At 43.0% G+C, this 16,079-nt stretch overlaps 1 protein-coding gene and 1 non-coding gene across 14 annotated transcripts in view; both read left to right on the top strand.

The window, feature by feature from the left end:
- The first annotated feature begins 1,400 nt into the window (after positions 1-1,400).
- TRNAE-UUC (transfer RNA glutamic acid (anticodon UUC)) lies at positions 1,401-1,472 on the top strand. Its single transcript has one exon. It is a non-coding gene; the product is annotated as a tRNA-Glu (tRNA).
- A 2,076-nt stretch (positions 1,473-3,548) lies between these two features.
- Positions 3,549-16,079, top strand: part of RBM39 (RNA binding motif protein 39) — a 28,542-nt gene continuing 16,011 nt past the window's right edge. For 7 of the 13 annotated variants that reach the window (XR_009275382.1, XR_009275381.1, XM_058814916.1 and 4 more), the window contains exons 1-4: positions 3,549-3,833; positions 7,442-7,504; positions 9,365-9,414; positions 10,600-10,794. Coding sequence is in view for 6 of the 13 variants with exons in the window: in XM_058814916.1 (XP_058670899.1) it covers positions 7,454-7,504; positions 9,365-9,414; positions 10,600-10,794 (296 nt within the window). In the remaining 7 variants the exon portion in view is untranslated. Of the gene's footprint in view, positions 3,834-7,441; positions 7,505-7,727; positions 7,801-8,744; positions 9,144-9,364; positions 9,415-10,599; positions 10,795-16,079 lie in introns of all 13 variants that reach the window. The other 6 variants (XM_058814922.1, XM_058814921.1, XM_058814924.1 and 3 more) reach the window with 6 other exon arrangements.

The raw sequence follows: 16,079 nt of genomic DNA, 5'->3' as shown, positions 1-16,079 counted from the left end.
GGGGAGCAAATTTCCCCCTCATGTCAGAGACAGACTAAGATCTTTGTGTGCCAAAAAAGCTGGGCTTGTCTGGCTGTCACCAAGTCCTTGTCCATGTCTTTAGCAACCTCATGGAGGTCAGTGGGCTGCATTTGGGATCCATGTGAGGAAAGAGAATCTGTTCAAATTTACCTTCTGTAGTTACTGTCAGATTAATTTGATCGTTTATAACCTATTCAGGATTTTCTCTGCTGGCATATGGACATGGTCTACGCCACCTTCACATTTTGAAGGGTATTTTATCTTTAATTTAATATTTCCATAACCTTTTTTTTTTTTGGTGCTTTGTAGCCATAGCTTTTTCTTTGTGGTAATACAAGTGTTCTGAGTAATTTTAGAATCTCCCTGCTTCTTACAACCTTTCTGTTTATTCATTTTTTAATAACCTCTTGAGGCAGGAATTTCTTTGTTGACGTTGTTTTTTCAATGTCACCAGATAGAGTACATTATACTCACTGCTATGCATAACTGTTCTAACAACCCCTCACAAAACTCAGCATTAAGCCCAGTCGCTTGTTTTATGTTCTCCAACCAGCTATTCCAAAAATCAAACCTTTGTGATATCTAAATGTAGCAAGCACATGATATGCTGATGTAACATTTACTCACTCAGTGTGGGGGAAATTGGAGACTTTTCATAATGATGTTTTCTGCCTTGGTAGCAACTCTAACCTCCTAAATACATTACTGTCACCACCGCTGGTTTTACACTCTGTTCACTACAATAGTCCTAATTCTCTCCTTTGCCTATTTAGGTCTGAATTTTCTGCATATAGGGGTTCAGCTACATCTTGGAAGATTAAAATGGTTTAGGTACATTGATTCTGAAGTTTCTTCAACATCCAGCATTACTCCTCCACATGCTCAGCAGTCAGTTCTTCCTGCATATCCGCAGCCAGCCACTTCAGTGTGCCACCTGTTACCTGCCTTGTACCTGTCTGATAAGGTTGTCCTCGGTCAAAACTGGGTAGTGCAGTTGTTCTGCCTGCTTTTGTGGTTGCTCAGATTTGTTACAGAGCACATCGGTGGCTGTTGCGAAGTTTCTGTGCCTTTTTAGGTCGTACTTCATTTGTTCATCTTCCCATTAGTAATTTCCAACTTCTTCAGTTTTGTCAACTTCCAGCCTCATCTTTTAAGTAAGCGAGGGAGTGGCCGTGCACCCCTCACCCCACTCCCTGATCCTGACCAACGGTGCGGGCAGAGGTCAGCGAGCAGCGAACGGCGGGCAGCGGGAAACGAGCGGTGGGCAGCGCGTAGCGCGGACGGGCGGCGCAGGCGGGAAGCAGAACAGAGAGGGGACAGTGCAGGAACGGAGCTGTGCAGGAATTGGGTGGCGCAGGAAGAAAAAAACCGGCATGCAGTCCCACATGGTCTAGCGGTTAGGATTCCTGGTTTTCACCCAGGCGGCCCGGGTTCGACTCCCGGTGTGGGAAAGCCCAACTTTTAATTTCCTTTGCGTGCTTGCTTTTTTTGCTCTGCGCGATCCCTCCTACCCCTCGCAGCGCAGGTAACACAAACTCCTGCCCGCAACCCTGGACCTGAGGCGAACGAACTTCCTGGCGCGAGTACGGAGCCAGGTTTAGAGTAAGGAACACCGGCGATAAGTCGGCATTATGTCTCAGCACTGCAGAGCCACTCTCTCCTCCGAATCAAGCCATCCCACAAACAAGAAAACCTTTTTTAGGAAGTATGTTACTGAGAGCTTCCCCTCAGCTCCAGAGGTGAATCCAGCCAAGTGTGTACTGACCACACCAACAGCCCTGCGGAGCTGAGCGTCGACAGCTGATGGATGGGTCGGGGCATTGCTGTGATACGCCGGGTCTAGCAACAGGGCTGGACATGCAGCTTGTGCAGCTATTTGCTAATCCAGGTCCCTCAATAGCCATCTTCACCCTCTCCGTGAGTACTGCTAGCGTGGGGTTGCATCCTTTCTCCCACACTGCCTGGGCACCAGCCATGGGCAAGGAGTGTGTTAGTGGAGTAGACAAAAAACCCCATGTCTGTGTACCCGTTCCAGAGCCTGGCTCCACAGGCAAACGGTGATAGAGAAAAGCCGTAGGTAAATCCACCAACGTGAGCCTATGCACATACTTCAGTCACAATCACAGCAAAGTGAGGGAACAAGGAACATGGAGATGGTTATACCAGACCTGGTATCTGACTGGAAGCCGAGAGGGGTAAGAGACAAGCAGCCAGAGCAGTGCATGGGAACAAATATAACAAACCGCATTTTGTCTGTAAGACTAGTAATTTTGTTTACAACCAAACGGTACAGAAATTATTAGGTTGGAAAAAACCCTATTATAGTAATGCTTCGTATTTAATTTTAAACAGATATTTTTTCCTGAATGTTCCAAACTCTACTAGTTGACTACTTCATCTTAGAAAGACTTGGGTACTGCGGGCAAGAGCTGCAGGATGATTTTCTGCTATTAACATTTCAGGAACTTAGTTAGAAATGAAATTAAATGAGACAGTAGCCTAGGATTTTCAGATAAAATTATAACTTAAGGAGGCAAAGTTTGTTTAGAATTTCTCTTTATGTTGTTTCGAATTTCTAAAATAACAACAACAACAAAACAACCTAAAATTCCCCAGCAATTTATTTCATGCTGATTGCAGCAGGAAACGTACTTAATGCTGTCTGTCCTACCTTGAACAATTGCCCCAAACTGTATTATTAAATTTAAATACAAATGAACAATTCTGTGAGCTCTGAGGGAAACAAAGCATTGTTAATGAGACAGCATCGAGCACTGTTAAAAAGGGGCTTTTTTCACAAAACACTATTTCCCTTCTGAGTTAAGCTTCAAGGCTCCAGCAATCTGCAGTGGCATGGGCCAAAAGCTGCACCTGAAGAGCAGGTCATTGACAGGTTGTTTTACTTGGAATTGAAGTGGCTAAAAAATCTGCAAGACACTGCTAGCCCATGAAGGGAGGTGGAGTTTCTGGCAGAAGAGTATGGCCGAAGGCGGGCATTGTTAATCTGATTGAACCACATCGAGCCCTCAGCCAAAAGGACGAAGATCAGACCACAGGCCTGATTTAATCATCGCGTCAGAACAATTTCTGGTGAAGGAACACAATAACCTCACCCTCCTGTCCACTCCATAACCTAAGCCACTTTAGATTGCTGGAAACCAAGAGTCTATGAAAGGCCTCGGCATGGGGCTCAAGAAAGTCCTTGAAGGATCTGGGACACGGCTCCTCCAGAGCCCGGGAAGGAACGGGTGCTCCGAACGCACCGGACCGCCACAAGGCCGGAGGCACCCGCACCGCGAGACCGCCGCGGCCCCGGCGCCCTCCTCCGGCCCCGGCCCCTCCCGGCGGGCGGGCGAGCCCTCGCGAGAGCGCAAAGGCGCGTGACAAGGCCACAAGGCTACCCAAATCTCGCGAGTATTTGAGCCACTGCTTCCGGGCTCAATATCTCGCGAGAGGCGGCGAGCTCGAGCGTGTAAGGGCTTGTTTGGCCGTGCGTCTCGCGAGAGGCCCCTGCGCGGTGCGCTGGGCGCCCCCGTGCCGTGCGCGGAGCCGCGAGCGGCCGGGCGCCATTTCGGGAGCAGCTGCGGAGCCACAGACGGGGCCAGACCGGCACCGGGATCGACTCACGGTCGCGCCGCCCCTCGCCGCCCGCTCCCCGGGGCTGCCTGAGCGCCGCCGTCCATTTAATATTCAGACGCCTGGAGAAGGTGCTCAAGCCCTCGGGCCCGTTCTCGACCGCCAGGGTAGTAACGCCGGAGCCGCTACTGCCGGACCTCGGGGCCCTAGCGAGGATCGCACTGCCCGCGGCGCAGGTAACTCGGGTGGGCCCCGGGCCCCGCCGCCGGGCGAGCGGCGGCCTGCTCCACGGGGTGCTGCGGCCTGGGCGTCTGCGCCCCTCCCGCTGCCATGGCCGCCTCGGCCCTGCCCGCGGGGCCGCTTTGCGCCTCACCAGGGCTAGCGCGGCCGGCGGTCCCCGCCCTGCGGCCAGGCCCTGTGCGGTTTGGTTGTTCCCGTGGCCACGTCGCGGGGAGGCCCCGCTTCCCCCGGCGTCGTGCTGCCCCGCCCCGGCTCCCCCCGCTCCAGCTCCCCCTCTCTTCTCGTGATGGCGCTGTGCGGAGGGACCGGGCGTGAGCAGCTTGGGGCCGTTCGCGCAGGGAGACGGGGCGGACGTGGGGGAGCAGCGGCCGCCGCGGGCGGGGAGTGAAGGCTTTGGAAGAAGCGACGTGAGAGGGCGGCCGCGGCGGGGCAGGCAGCGCGGGGCATCGCTGTTTCTGGGAAAACCGAATTCGGTCCGCTCGATCCTGTCAGGAGTATGTGGGAATTGAGGGAATTGGGAATTGCAGGCTGTGGACCTGCCCGCAGATGTATGTATGGGTCCTGCTGAGAGGCTGGCTTCCCTTCTGAGGCGTCGGAGCCCTCCTTAAAGTTTCCTGATGTTCTTCCCGGACACTACATGAAAAACGTGTCGAATTGACATTCGTTGGATTTCTAAAACAAATAATTTTGAGAACGGGACCCTTTTAAATTGCTTTTATGTAGTATAGTTTAGCAGAAAGAGAGTGATTTCTTTCCAAATAGTGACTAGTTCCGTTGCAATAAATTTCATGTCCCTTTACGCTTTCTGTAGATCCACAAAGTTTCAAGTGTAGTTCATTTTTTAAAATATTGATGTTTTGGTATGTGTTTTTGTTGGTGTTTTTCGTGTGCTTGTTTGAGTGGTTTTGGTTCGTTTTTCCCCTTTACGAACAAGTTAGCCATACTTAGCTTTTTTGAGAAAGCTGAAAGGCTTTTAGGAAAATTATTTGGAGCGTTGTTGTTTAATGAAAGATACCTAAGAATCTGTCAGGATTTTCTAGTAATTTGAAATTATTAAGGGTTTTCGTTTGCGTTTTTTAAAAAAATACTTCGAGCTTTGTATGAAGCATGATTATATGCATTACATGTATGCATCGCAGGGCTGATAGCAGGACTGGTATACGTAGAGATAAGGAATTCTGATAACATGGTATTGTCCCAGTGGAAGTGTTTTGTAAAGAGTACAAAGGGTACAGATTACTAGGGTGAGGCCAAAGGTCCATGCAGCTCAGGAGATTGAATGCTGGTGGCCGGCAGTAAAAGCCAAAAGCAGAATGAACAGCGCAGTCAAACATTGACAGTTCTCTCTGTGTGCGCTTAGTTGTCAGTTGTAGTTCAGGGTCACGAGGCGTGCCTTTGTTTAATGAAAATCTTTTTCTTTAAACTTTTTTGGTTTGGTTTTTTTTTTAAACATTGCATGTGCTTCTTTTTCTTTGTTAGGATCCACAGTGCCCTTCAACAGTGAATTCAATGATTAAATGCTTTGTGTATAAGGACGATTGTTTTGAATCCACTGGATGATAGTTCATTCACTTATTATGTGGGGGAATGCAGTAATAGTCATTCTCTCTGCAATTTTCCATGCTTTTCAGGATTTGGTGGTCCCTATTATGGCCACCCCTCTTCAGGATGAGGAATTCTTCCCCAAGTGTAGCTCGATATGTTGGCTAAATTACACGTCTGGAAATGTAATTTTGGGTGGGAGTTGTCACCAGGGGGAATTTTTTTGTAGAAATCTGGGTTTGCCTTTTCCATGCCTTTAATCATACTGATGTACTATTTATACTACATACTGATAGAACAGCTGTGAATTAAATCACGTGCATGTATGTAGATGGCTTGAAAAGCTGACTATAAATACTGTAGTAAAAAGTAAAATTGAGCTCTTACACTTGAAGGACAGTCATATCTGTAAGCGATAACACTGTAGCCCAACAGTAATAATTTGAAAATGAGGTTAGTATGCCTCAATTAAGTATTGAATGTGAACTTCCAGTGTTGTGATCCTGCTTGAGGATGGTGTTTTATTCTGGAATGTATCCCTGGGCCAGGGTCAGGTGTGCTGCAGCTCTGGCAAAGCATTCTCAATTACGACATTATAAGTGACTGGTGTAAAGGATCTTGATGTGTTGGAGCATTTTTGTTATTCTGCTGAAGTCTCAGGACAGCACAGTTCTACTGCCTGTAGACAAGGTGCAAGAACTAATCTGAATAATTAAAAATCCATTTTATGGTGCACACACAAACCTTCAGTGTTGGGCTGTCAGACTCTGATCTAGAGGACTGGCCATTCTGGAGCTTAAGAAAGAAAAAGAAGAGAAACTTCCACTAAGAGATTTGAGGAAGTTGAATATCTAAGTTTAATGCCAAGAGTCTTGAGAGGTGCTTAATGGCATACCTGCATAGGGAGAGGAAATCAAGTGTCAAAGTGATTCAGAGTATAGTGAACATAAAATTATATTGAGGGGTTGAAATTAGAAGTAAGAGGAGCAGCTAAACCCAAAATGTCTATGGTGTCAAGTGTTACCTGGTGTGATGGATGTTTTTGTTTTGAGATGTGAAATTCCAGACTGGATGGAATTTCAGGGCTTCAGCAATCTGCAGTGGCTTGGGCCAAAAGCCGCACCTGAAGAGCAGGTCATTGACAGATTGTTTTACTTGGAATTGAAGTGGCTAAAAAATCTGCAAGACACTGCTAGCCCATGAAGGGAGGTGGAGTTTCTGGCAGAAGAGTATGGCCGAAGGCGGGCATTGTTAATCTGATTGAACCACATCGAGCCCTCAGCCAAAAGGACGAAGATCAGACCACAGGCCTGATTTAATCATCGCGTCAGAACAATTTCTGGTGAAGGAACACAATAACCTCACCCTCCTGTCCACTCCATAACCTAAGCCACTTTAGATTGCTGGAAACCAAGAGTCTAAGTGTCAAAGTGATTCAGAGTATAGTGAACATAAAATTATATTAAGGGGTTGAAATTAGAAATAAGAGGAGCAGCTAAACCCGAAATGTCTATGGTGTCAAGTGTTACCTGGTGTGGTGACTTTTTGTATGCTTTAGTAGCTCCTAGTGCTGGAATCATAACTGTTTTCCTGTGACCCCTGTAATGGATTAAGCTGCATTTCTTAAAGCACCATGGTGTCCCCATGCTGAGATTGCTAAATGATGGTGGCAAAGGCTAGGAGCTGTGAACAGGTTTGCCTGATTGTTCATTGTCCTTTGCTGAAGCTCTAGCACTTCTCAAGATGGCCACCAGAGCTGTGTTAGTGTCATAAATATGCTGTGCTCTTTGTTTTGAAAGAAATTCATGGAGTGCCTCTGGATTTCCTCTGGCTAATGGTGTTCAGTCACATTTTGTTGTTTGCAGCTGTAATTATTTCGGACACATTTGTTACTATCTCATTGGGCAAAACTTCATTCCAGTTTTTGTTGGAAATACCTACTGAATTTTTAAATGTTTAGTGAATTCGAGCCAGTGCAGTGATGGCCTCATAAACAAAAGCTTTTGGAATATAAAGCACAAGGGTGTTTTCCAACTCAGATGAAAGTTGTTTCTTCTTTCAGGTGTCCTGAAAAATGGCTGATGATATTGATATTGAAGCAATGCTTGAAGCTCCTTACAAGAAGGTGAGAAAAAATATGCCAGTGAGGTCCTGTTTACCTTAATTTAGCATTATTCATGAAACTACTGCTGAACTGTAAACTAACATCCCTGGAGCCCTCATGATTTATCTTATTGGACATACATTACATGTAACTTTCAAGTTAATATATACTGTTAATGTAATTATATTGTGCAGTAGTTTCACTTCAGCGTGATGAATAAATGCCCATCTATCTCTCTTTGTAGACTTGCCTAACGATATCTCACCTCTACTCCCATGAATTCACCTTTGATTCCAGTGTGAACTGTCAATCATAAGGTAGTAATTGAGTGACGTATCGCTGTACCGTGGTCCCCTAGGTTAAAAAAAAAAAACCAGCCACCAAACACAATCCAAACAAAACAAAAGAAATCCACCCAAAAACCAACTAAACAAAACCAAAATCAAACAAACCCCAGAAATCAAAATCCTAAAACCTTTCCTCTAAAATTATGAATTCTAGTTTGGTATAGCAACAAGGTGAATGCAGTGGTTTGGGAAAACAGCGGGGCTCCAAGAATAACCTTTTCACCAGTCCCATGGCAAGTAAATATTTGAACAATCTGCTCAGTGCAAGAAGAGTGGGACTTGCTTTTAATGCAGAAGGCTGCTGGCGGGTAATCTTTCAACAGGGCAGATGAAAATCAATTGCTGAGTGAATGAATTTACAGAAATTCTTGGATCCCTGAATAGAATGTTCTTAGCAAGTAAAAGACAGTATCACAGTCTGCGGTATCATTCTAAAAGAAGCTCTTGTGTTCTTCTGTCCTAGTTGTTTAATTAGGAAATGTCAATTTTTCTGTAAAATTTTTATCAATTAGCTTAGTGATGTCCTTCACTTAAACCAGCAGCAAATGAATACTGTCTTTTTTTGTTTTCCACCAGATGGTGGTGAAGTGTTAATAGACTGCATGCTTTAGCTACTGATTTTGGAAGAAACGTATATAAGTTTAAATCGCCTAGGAATTGTACTTTTGATGTAACCAATGTGATTAAACTGTAAAGCCAGTATATAAGTTATATAGCAGCTGTTGTCAGTCTGTTCTGCAGTGTTTATTACAACCATGTCATGAATTTTTGGATGAGCATTTGTAAGTTTTAAGTGGTATATTTAGTTAATGTAATATTTAGCAGTTACATTTACATCTTGAAGAGAAATTTGTGAACTGTTGTGTTAAAATTCTTATGTCCTGGCTTAACATGGATATTTTCCATGTAAACAGGTATGGAAATAGGGGATGTTTAGGCTGCACTGGTGGATTATTGATGGCTTTCTTGGGAGTCGACGTTACTAAAGCAGTGTGAATCCCTGTTTGCTTCAGGGCGAGATGTGTGACAGAGGTGACATCAAGCTCTTACAACCCTTCAACGAAAATGAGTGAAGATCTCGGGAATGGCATCGGTCACAGGAAATCGATAGTGGCTGGCTGCTAGTGTAGCCACGGGGCTTAGGCAGAGATATAGCCTTGGTACTAATCAGAGGGGCTTGCAAACACCTCAGACTTCCTCTTAAATTTTATAGAAATAACATTTAGTCACTTGAGTGCTGAATTCTACAGGATAACTTGCTCTCTAAACCATGTATGGAAGTATCTACAATTTAATACACACTTATAAATGATGTAAGTCTTGTATTTTGTAATTGTATGACTTAAATTTAAGCAGCAAAGTGGTTAAACATGCCTACCTAAATTTTCTAAAGCTTTCCACATTAAACTGTAAACAAGTAATTTAGTATTAAAATTTTTGTTTTTTATTTTCTTATTCCTATTCCCATTACCCTTTGACCACTTGAAATATTTCCACTTCGTCCTCACGATGTTCTTCTATCAACCCTGCTTAGGATGAGAACAAATTGAGCAGTGCCAATGGCCATGAAGAACGCAGCAAGAAGTAAGTATTTTCTCAGTTCCCTGCATTTGGGTAGAGGCTGCTGGTTTTTGTGGACTTGTGAATCCGTGTCAGTGGTGTTTAAGGAAATAGTTTGCAAAAGCTTGGAATTTGCAGTTGCAGCAATTTGGAAATTTTATTTTGTTTACAAATGTAGTTAATACCCTTTGCAACTGATGTAATCTAAATTGCAGAAACATTCACCTAGCATCAGATAAAAATGCAGACTTAGTATGTTCAGCATATTTAAATTACTTTTGTTAATTTACCTATGCAATGGATTTTGCATTTTAAAACTTATTTATTGTAGAATTGTGGTTTGGAGCGGTGGAAAGCTGTTAAAGACACCAGTGGTTTCTTGAAAAGGTTTAGGGTGTTGAATTGTCTTGCTCTGTTCTCTGCGTCCCTGCCCTTTCAAGATGTGTAAATTTATAATACAAGTTTTTTAAAAAACAAGAGTACAAGCACACCTTGCTCACCAAGCGTAATTCCAGGATGTGAACGCCTGGATGTGATACCCAAAAGATGTGTAGTCTGTAAAATAAATTCCTTACCTTATAAGCATCATTTGGTGAAGAGGTTATTGATGTAAAGAGAAAAATTACAAAGTTGATAGTTGACAAAACACTAAAAAGTTAGCTGTGTATTACAGAAATGCACTGAAGTCAGCATGTATGCTGCTGTCACCTTCTGAAATCATACAGATTACATGCTTGTACTTGTGTTCTAAATAATATGAGTGGGAGTAGCAAGTAGGAAGCAAAACTCTTAAGCAGCATGTAAAAGACAATTGGCAGGGAGTATTAAGAGGAAACAACCCCAGAGTTGCCTTTCTTTCTGTTTTTGTTGCATTTTGTTTTACTTTACTATATGATTTATTCTTAAAATCACGAAGTATGTTTGAACACCAGATGAGGTACTGCAACTGCTGGGTACTAGGTCTAACATGGGAAATGGGTTTTTAGTCCTTTTACTCCTCTGAAAGCACTCTCTAGCAGTTAAAAAATTTAAAAGAAAAATGTGCTGTTGCCGATTTCATGTGGCTCATGAAAGGAGATTGCTGACATGCTTAGCCTCCCATTTACAATAAAAAGTACAAATACCATCAGGTACAAGCTTTTCCTATGGGTGTCTGTAACAGAGACACTGAACTGTATGTGTATCTGAAGTTGCACTTTTCTTTGTCAGGAGAAAAAAGAGCAAGAGTCGAAGTCGAAGCCATGACAGAAAGAGGAGCAGAAGTAAGGAACGCAAACGGAGCCGAGATCGGGAACGGAAAAAGAGCAGAAGCCGGGAAAGGAAACGGAGCAGAAGCAAAGAACGCAGACGCAGCCGGTCTAGGAGCAGAGACCGCAGATTCAGAGGCCGCTACAGAAGTCCCTAGTAGGTTATTTGTTCAGAGTTGCATGTGTGCTGCTTCACTGTTACAATGTGGAAGGTTGAAGTTTCACTCTCTGCTTTCTAAATTGGTTAATAATTATAATTGAAAAGAAAGTGAGAGGTGAAGTTTAAAGAATGTCAGTAAATACAGAGTGAAAATGAGGATAGTAATATTCCTCTTCTAGTTTTCATTTTTAGCCAAGACAGAGATGGGAAAGCAAATGAACGAATGTGTACAGCTGAGTGGAAAACCAAGTTTATCACAAAATCAATATAACAACCAAATTCTCTCCATGCCCTAACTATTTAAAGTATATGAACTTGATGGCTTAACTGCCAAAAAATTAATTGTAGTATGTTTATTTAGTTCCAGGCTCGTATCCTTTTTTTTGGGTATTACTAAAGATTTTTACTGTCTTGCTGTTCTTGAACATTAACTCCATAAATGGATATTCACACAAACATATTCCACGTTTATGCATCCAAACTGGGAGCATCTTGTCTTAGTAATGCCCATGTGTTGCAAATTTGCCCTGCTTTTTTCTCAGGCTTGTTTAGAGGCTGACAATTCCTCTCAGATATTTAGCTTGATAGAACTTCAGCAGTAGGTAGTTCCAGACATTTGTAAATCAATTCTCAAAAGATGTTTTTTCATCAGTATTGTTTCTGATGGTTTGTACTGTGGCTCTCCCCTATGCTTCCCATTGCCTCTTTCTGCAGAAACTCAGTGAGAACTGGGCTGTATGCTTGACTGTCATTGATTACCTGAGGCTGCTGTTTGTCTCTGTTGTTGTGCAGGTCTCATCTCAATTGTTGTCAAATTTTGGAATGAAAGATGATGTTAAAAGAAGGCATTTGAAAAGAATGTATTTTTTTAATCATGACATATAATGCCATCCATGATAGAGAAATCTCTTCAAGATGTTTGAGCAGACAGTGTTTACCTTCTGATAAATTGTAGGCTTGTCCAGTTTTATGAACATGAATGTTTTTCTTCGGGCTTTTTGTACTCTTGGACTACAAACAAAAACTTCCTGAGGTCTCAGGGTCTCAGTCTGTGCCAAGTCATCTGGATGTTGGCATTTTCGTCATGAAAACCTGCTGCAGTTCCTGGGTCCTCTAGGGTGCAATGGCGTCCTGTGCATCATCAGCCCTGTGTATGTGGGGATCGTAATATATCAGCCCTGCTTTTCCTTTGTCTTGAGTATCAGAGCCTCTGTACACGGCTCTGGACTTCAGCTGTAAAGATTTCAGCAGTACAGAGTAGTTTTCCCACAACTGTTGCACGTGTAAGATGACAGTAGCTGGTTGGGTTATGCCAGTGCCACTGTTGTGGCTCAAGGTACAGACGACCTTGATCAAAAACTTCAGCCTTCTGTATGTGGAGCCTGCTGGCATCCTTCCCTCCAGTGCAGTGTTGTGTGGAGAGGATGTCCTTTGTTTCATCTTGTGGTTGCTTGGGAGCTCTTGGGAGTTGCTGCGTTCTTCCAGCTGTGTTGGAGGGTTTTATTCTTTGTTTTTCTTGTTGTCACTGGGTGAGAAGGTTTTTCACCTGGAGAAATTTGGGAGTTCCAATGTTCTGAGGTTGAAAGTATTGTTTTACAATAACCCATGCCTGTTTTAATGCTCTGAGATACCTTATGCCAGAAAGGTAAGTAGTTGCAAGGGGTCTTTTTTGCTATCCTGACACTCTCTCGTAGCTGTTCTGGGTGATTGCTCTGGTGTTGAGATACAGGGAGCAAGAAGCAGGGATAATGTACTATGCTCTGACGGTACATAGTTGTGCTGTTCATTTGATAGTTTGTTCACTGCTTCAGTTGCCAAATCATTGCTTTCACTTAACCAAGTAGAATTCTAGTGTGTTTAGATGGTTTTGTGGAAAACTGGTATAGGGCAAGCACATGTGTCCCAGAAGGTTTGGTGTTGACTGATGGCAGTCAGCAAGCAGTTGCTGTCATTCAGTTGCAGAGGATGAACAGTCCTGTTAAAATTATAAACATGCTAATGTGATTCCAGAGTTCTAGTTTTGGCTCCAAATGTGTGAAAGAGAAGGGATTGTGAAGAATTCCTGTTCAGGGCTCTTAAAATGCAGGGACTCACTTTTAAATCTATGTAACAGATGCTGAATTTCAGAGAGATGAAAACTTTGGTGATAAAGCCCTCCTGCATCACCAGCCACCTTTGGATCTACCAATACTGAGCTTTCATTTGAAGAAGTTGTCTCTGTATCAGTGGCATAAGTTCAGTGTTTCAAAAGTGACTGCCAGAATACTCTTTCTGGCTGGAGAATTTATTTCTGGAATCTCTCCTTGTGGGGCTGTTCCGGTAGTTTTGGGTTGGAGTTAGTGCTGACAGGGTTGTGGCTAACTGCAGTATCTAGATCAAATTGCTTAATGGCTTCTATTTTATCTTATTTTTTACTCTTCCTCCTCCTTGTGATCTTCCTCATGAGCTTTATAAAGGCTCATTTCGAGCTGATTTTCTGTAAACCAAGATGGTTTTACTGCTGGGAGTAGCTAGGAGGCATCTCAGCAGTAGTGAGGAAAAAAGTTTAGTATAGATAATTCTGAAGGAAAAGGAGAGGAGAGTGCTACAGGGAACCTGAAAACTTTGAGTTTCTCACTTTAGGCTTCAAATGTGGTTAAATGTTTTAATTTTAAATTAGGTTAAAATTAGGTGACTGTATTGCATTGCTTAGTGTTCATAGGGTTTTTTATCTCATGTTATTTTCACATATATTGTCACTTAAGTGTTACATAGCTGTATCATAAGGTCTCTTAGGAGAAGGAATTTGACTGAGTAGTCTTGCATAGACATCTGTTGGGGAAATCCCAGCTGCTGCTAACATAAAGTAGCAGTCACTTAGACCATCCTGTTTCTATTTTGAAATTACAAATTTAGACAAAGCTGTTAGGAAAACAGGTTTATTACAATGATGACTGAAAGTTCCTTGTGATTCTCCTGGACTCTGTTAGCCAGAGTTTGCCTTGTCCAACATTTTTTTGTTGGAATCTTGAATATGAGTGAGTAGGTAACAGCTGATAATTTGCTAGCTGTCTTCTGACCTGACATTATTGGGCCCTGTGGCATCTCTTAGGTTTTGTGGAAGTGTGTGCTTTGGCTGCACACGGGACTTTGGCTTACAAAGAAGGTGACTCCTAGACATAGAGATTAATGGCTTGTGACATGGTGTTTACGTACAGGTTAGCAGGAACTGGGCAACAGTTGTAGAGACAGTGGAAGCAATGTAGAAACTTTACTTGAGATGTACAGCTTTATAAGCGAGTCTCCTTAGAAAAACACAGGGAGAGTACTGTTGAAAAGGGTAAATTGTTGATTTTGAGAAGATAATTTGGGCTCTCACCTTGCCCTAGGCAGTTTTCTGCTTGGTGTGTTCCAGTGGTCTGGGGTTTCTTAATGTTGGCCTCATGGAGTTCTGTAAATAAGATAGTACTAGTCAAGAAAGAAAAATGGAGATTTTTGGAGTTGTGATGGATTGTGGGTTTTTTGCTGCCCCTTTTTCTTCCTCCCTCCACCCCCACCCCCGCCTTGTGCATGCATTTGAAAACGGTTACTTCTCAGTTGTTTGTGTTTTGGTTTTGTTATTCATTAGATTTAGATGAGTACTTAAAATATTTCTTTCACCTTTTCCTTGAAAACTCCTGCTCTTAACTATTATTGTTTAGTTGGGTCTTCATGTTAGTGTTCTGGAGTCACTGTAATTGGTTTGTCTGTCTGCATTTGAATTAAAATAGAGAGCACCATGTTTTACATCTGATGTGAAAATGCAAGGTAGTCCCATGTCTGATAAGAAGGTAGCCTCTGAAATTAGTACCAGTATTTCCAGATGCAGCTTTTGGTAGTTGTTCCATAGATACTGAAGAACCTGAATGGACACTCCTGGCAATAATTTGTCTGGACTTGAGCAGGAAAGGGAGTAATTTCTCCTAGGCAAAAAAAAAGTCTGGTTTTGATCAATTGTGATCTCATCTCAACATGTGTCTGTGTTTTATGTCTTATTTTCTCTCAGTAAGTAGTTATCTTCTCTTCATGAGTAGTTTCTAAATGGTCTTTTTTCTTTATTTTTTTTCCAGTGTTGTACAGGGCCATATTTCCCTTGCTTTAACCTGGCCAGCACGGTTTTGGATCTTGGCCCACTACTTCCACCTGTGTCATGACATGCTTAAAAAAATGGGCATCCTCCTCCTTGTGGCGGATGCTGAGTTTAACTATAAGCATTACTGCTCCACTGAGGAGCAAGAAGACATTTTTCAGACAAATTGCATGACCAAACGGATTTAGTGAAAGACTACTTAATGTCTTCAGCCTGCCGTGTCTTTCAGGGTGTTTTACATCAATTTGTAGCAACAGCAGAAAGAATCAATTGTGTACAGATGGAAAGCCAAAGCCCAGTGCACAGTGTTCAGTCTGTGCAGAGTGCCTCTGCGCTTGGTGGAGATACAGGAAGAATGTTAACAGGTGTTGTTCTTTGCCTTTTGAACAACTCTCTACCAGGAGATCAAATTCAGGGAGAGCACAATAGGATAAATCTTACTGCCCTTGTCTCAGTCTCTTCATGGGTGCCCCCTTAACTAGCAAGAGGACTGTCCTGAACGTGGAAGCGAAGGGCAGATTACAGTTTGTTCTAAGAGACTCTGTGTGAGGCCTGGGGAATTAAATTAGATTCAGTCAAGAGATTGGATTCCTTTTGTGGTTATATGTCTGTATACAGCTGACTGCTGGGTTCACTGTTTCTGTGGTTTGATGGCCATGAGGAATTTTAAGGAAGCTTCATTTATATATTTGCAGCACTTCAGTGGTTAGAGCTGAGACACCATTAGTGAATGTGTCCCTTGCAGGTTTCTGCATGGAGCCACTTTTGGTTTGCTCTTGCACCTTAAATTTCTTGGAACTTTTTGATTTTAAAATGTTACACTTGAGCAAGTAATCCTGCCAGTACCACTTGGCATACAGCTCTGAAGCCGAGTTCCAGGCCATGAATGTTATGCTTTGCAGTCGTCAGTATGTAGAACTTGCATGTGGACAAAAAGACGGGTGAAAATAGTTATAACAGTAACTGTAGCTCAGAATAGTTTGCATATACAAATGTGCTATGGCTGACTGTCTCATGAAGAGTCCTGCATATTCTGGGATTTTGTGGTATAGATGAAAGTGGGAGGGGATCATATTCTGTGCCTTATGGTCTGAAGTGCTGCATGTATTGGTAACCAACTGATTATCTGATGCATGCTGTGAGTGCTGCTAATGGAAATGCTGACAAGTTCAGA

The sequence above is a fragment of the Ammospiza caudacuta genome, chromosome 15 (genome assembly GCF_027887145.1).
Source record: "Ammospiza caudacuta isolate bAmmCau1 chromosome 15, bAmmCau1.pri, whole genome shotgun sequence".
NCBI classification, from domain to species: Eukaryota; Metazoa; Chordata; class Aves; order Passeriformes; family Passerellidae; genus Ammospiza; species Ammospiza caudacuta.
Note: the sequence above shows the minus strand (reverse complement) of the source record. Positions and strands in the feature narration are given on the sequence as shown.